The 3,316-nt window shown below is 47.9% G+C and overlaps 1 protein-coding gene across 1 annotated transcript; it reads left to right on the forward strand.

Annotated features, from left to right (window-relative positions):
* Positions 1 to 681: 681 nt before the first annotated feature.
* On the forward strand, positions 682 to 2,966 carry LOC310772029 (junctophilin-1-like; the record flags this gene model as incomplete). The annotated part of the gene is made up of 2 exons (XM_083664502.1): positions 682 to 771; positions 2,678 to 2,966. Coding segments are annotated over 2 exons (379 nt in total), but the record flags the coding sequence as incomplete, so codon positions are not given.
* Positions 2,967 to 3,316: the final 350 nt, after the last annotated feature.

A 3,316-nucleotide genomic window follows, 5' to 3' on the forward strand; every position in this document is an offset into this window, starting at 1 on the left:
CTGTAGTCTATGTATGTGTATGAACATATACATTTAATTAGAAAGCATTTTGAGTGTGTCTATCCAACTTATAAAGAATAAGAAATGTGCTCATTCAGTTAGTAGCCTATGTTACAATTATATATTTTTAAGACATTTTATTTTATTGTCTACCTCATGTTAAATTCTTATTTTTATTGTATTTTTTTTCCGGTCTATTGCATTTATCCCATGTCCTGCTGAGATCTTGAATGCATCGTCCTAGTGAGAGTCAGAGTGCAGTCATAGCTGTGTCTGTTATGTTATTTTTATTATATTATGATGGCTAAATGTTTTCAGTTTGTGTCTCCATGTCACCAAGTGCTGGACATTTTAATTTGAAAATCCAAACCGGAGGAACACTTTTGTTTTTATCGCAGCTAGCTTGGCTGGTATTGGCAGAGGGAGATGGGAGCGGGGGCGAGACTCTGCCAGCACACAATCAGTGGAGCGACTCTGGCAACCGTGGCGGCCGCCTCTCACCCTCCCACGTTCCGCTTATTTTTAACCGCCAGCCCACCGCCGATGCAACCAGCGGCCATCACTCATCACCCCGTCGGTCCGTTAGGGCTTCCCCTGTAACGTTAACTCTGAAGACATCTCGTTCACTCTGGACTTCCAAACAAACCACCGACTAGTCTACTTTTCACCCTCCGTTTCTGAATGACGGGCGGCCGGTTCGACTTTGACGATGGCGGCACGTACTGCGGAGGCTGGGAGGACGGCAAAGCCCACGGCCACGGCCTCTGCACAGTGGCGCCGGAACGAGTTTGCAATAAGGGGGACACAATTTATTTATTTATTTATCTTTTTTAATTTTTTATTTTTTTTTCGCTTTTTTATTGGCGCCCAAAGGGCGCCGTTTTATCGGCGCCCGTAAGGGCGCCGACGAAAAATTGACGTTTCTATGGACGTTTGGATGATTTTTAGCCATATTTAGATGAATATCTAATTTTAAATTAACATTAGGATTATACTGTAGTGATGTAATTATTCAGTATTTTTCCTTTTCTCACTCACTTGGTGACCTGCTCTCCCTTTAGGTCATTTCATAATTACACTACAACAGACAGCAACACAGGCAGAAACACTGAACTTATTATTATTATTATTATTATCACTTCGAAACACAGTGCAAAACTTGTCATCTCAACACAAAAATAAAATAACAATAACCGTATACGATTATAGCAGCAGCCAATGACAGTGAGTGCAGTACAGAGTCCAGGTCTGTCTGTCTCTCAGGTGTAATAATCCCACAATGACAACCGCGCTGGAAGTGGGGAGCTGCCGGGGCTGCAGCCCCCCCTGGTGGCGGCCTCAGCCCCTGCACCTTCCTGACGCAGCCCCCCCCAGCCCCACCCTCATTTGGCGAAACTTCAGTGACTGTCACAGGCATCTCTCTCTCTCTCTCTCTCTCTCTCTCTCTCTCTCTCCCCTCATTTCCCCGTGGGTGCTCTGCTCTGGGCTCTAGGCTGTGGCTGGGCGGGGTCTCTTTACATTGATTTGATAGCAAACTCCACCCACCCCAGGCCCGCTGGCGGCCCCGGGTTACAAAACGAGTTGATCAAAACATAGCCCAATCTGATTGGCTGCATGAGTCAGTGCACTCTATGTGACCCTGCTGACGTAGTGAGTAAACACACTTGCGCATTGAGCGGTATCAGAGAGAGAGTGACAGACTGACACATGTCAACACAAGTAGCCAAAACAAAATGAGGAGATTTTTGATCACAAAACCTAGTGCGTTTTCCACCACCACCGTGACGAGTAGCCTACGACTTCCAGTTCCAGGTGAGGTGTAGTGGTGTATGTTATAATGTTGGTTAAAACTTTTGATGTCTCAATCAATGTGTCTGTGTGGGTCGGTCGCTGATGCTGACGCTGTTCATGTTCCATGTTGCTGAGATGAGTGTGTGGTTCACTGCATGCTTCGGTCGCTTGTTCCTATTCTGTCGAACTGAAGTGGTGTGTGAAGTGTGTGTGTGTGTGTGTGTGTGTGTGTGTGTGTGTAGGTAGCTGTTAAATCTCCTATGGTGCGTTTGCGTCACTACAGCTTTATCGCTTTATCGGGGGATGGGTTGGGCGACGGGCATGCGCAAGCATGGGCACGCACTGGCACAGACAGAAATCGGCACCCCTGATTCCATTCAAGTTTTAAGACAATGTGCATTAGGCTACAAGTGCCAACTTCACGCAGCATGCTTGCACAAGGCCGCGCCGCGCAGCGCACTTTGCGTGTGCTCGCACCTCGCACGTGCACGCGCACGCACCTCACACGTGCACGCGCACAGTGCTCGGCGCGCGCGCCGCGCAAGTCCGAGTATATGCTTCAGACCCCCTCGTGGGAGATAGCTTCCCGCGCGCCTGCACAATGATCACGGCTTTAACAAGTGTCACAGGCTGTGTAAACAGTGTAAAGTGGGCTCTCTGTAACTTGATCCCTGGGTCTGTCTGTCTCAGGTGTAATAATCCCACAATGATCACGGCTTTAACAAGCATCACAGGCTGTGTAAACAGTGTAAAGTGGGCTCTAAGCGTCAGGGGCAGTTGGCCCCTCAGATTTTTTTTTTTTTTTTTTTTTTTTAGGGGGACCAAATTTTAAGGGGGACAAAATGTCCCCATGTCCCCCTTGTTCCGGCGCCAGTGCCTCTGCACCGGGCCCAAGGGCCAGGGCGAGTATGCGGGCTCCTGGTCCAACGGCTTCGAGGTGGTGGGCGTGTACACCTGGCCCAGCGGGAACGTGTACCACGGCTACTGGGCGCAGGGGAAGCGCCACGGGCTCGGCGTGGAGACCAAGGGGAGGTGGATTTACCGCGGGGAGTGGACCCACGGCTTCAAGGGCCGCTACGGAGTGAGGCAGAGCCAGAGCACCCCGGCCAGGTACGAGGGCACCTGGAGCAACGGGCTGCAGGACGGCTACGGTGTCGAGACCTACGGCGATGGAGGTGAGAGGGAGGGAGGGAGAGGCTGATTTATTATTTATTTATTTATTTATTTATTTATTTATTTATTTATTTATTTATTTATTTATTTATTGGTTTATTTATTTAGTTGTTTATTTGTTTTCATTTTCATGTATCTGTTTATTTGTTTGTTGTTTTTTAATATTCTCAATTTTGCAAGTTATCATTCAGCGGTTCCCAACCTTTTCCGACTCATTGCTCACTTGAAAATATCAGAAATGTCGGTGGACCACATCACATCTGACCTAACGATAAAAGGAGCTGTCCATCAGCACCACACAGAAATCACAAACTAAATGTGAGGGGCTGTCTGAGTTTAATTAACGGATTGC

The sequence above is a fragment of the Poromitra crassiceps genome, assembly GCF_964638095.1.
Source record: "Poromitra crassiceps genome assembly, contig: HAP1_SCAFFOLD_1763, whole genome shotgun sequence".
Classification (NCBI taxonomy): Eukaryota; Metazoa; Chordata; class Actinopteri; order Beryciformes; family Melamphaidae; genus Poromitra; species Poromitra crassiceps.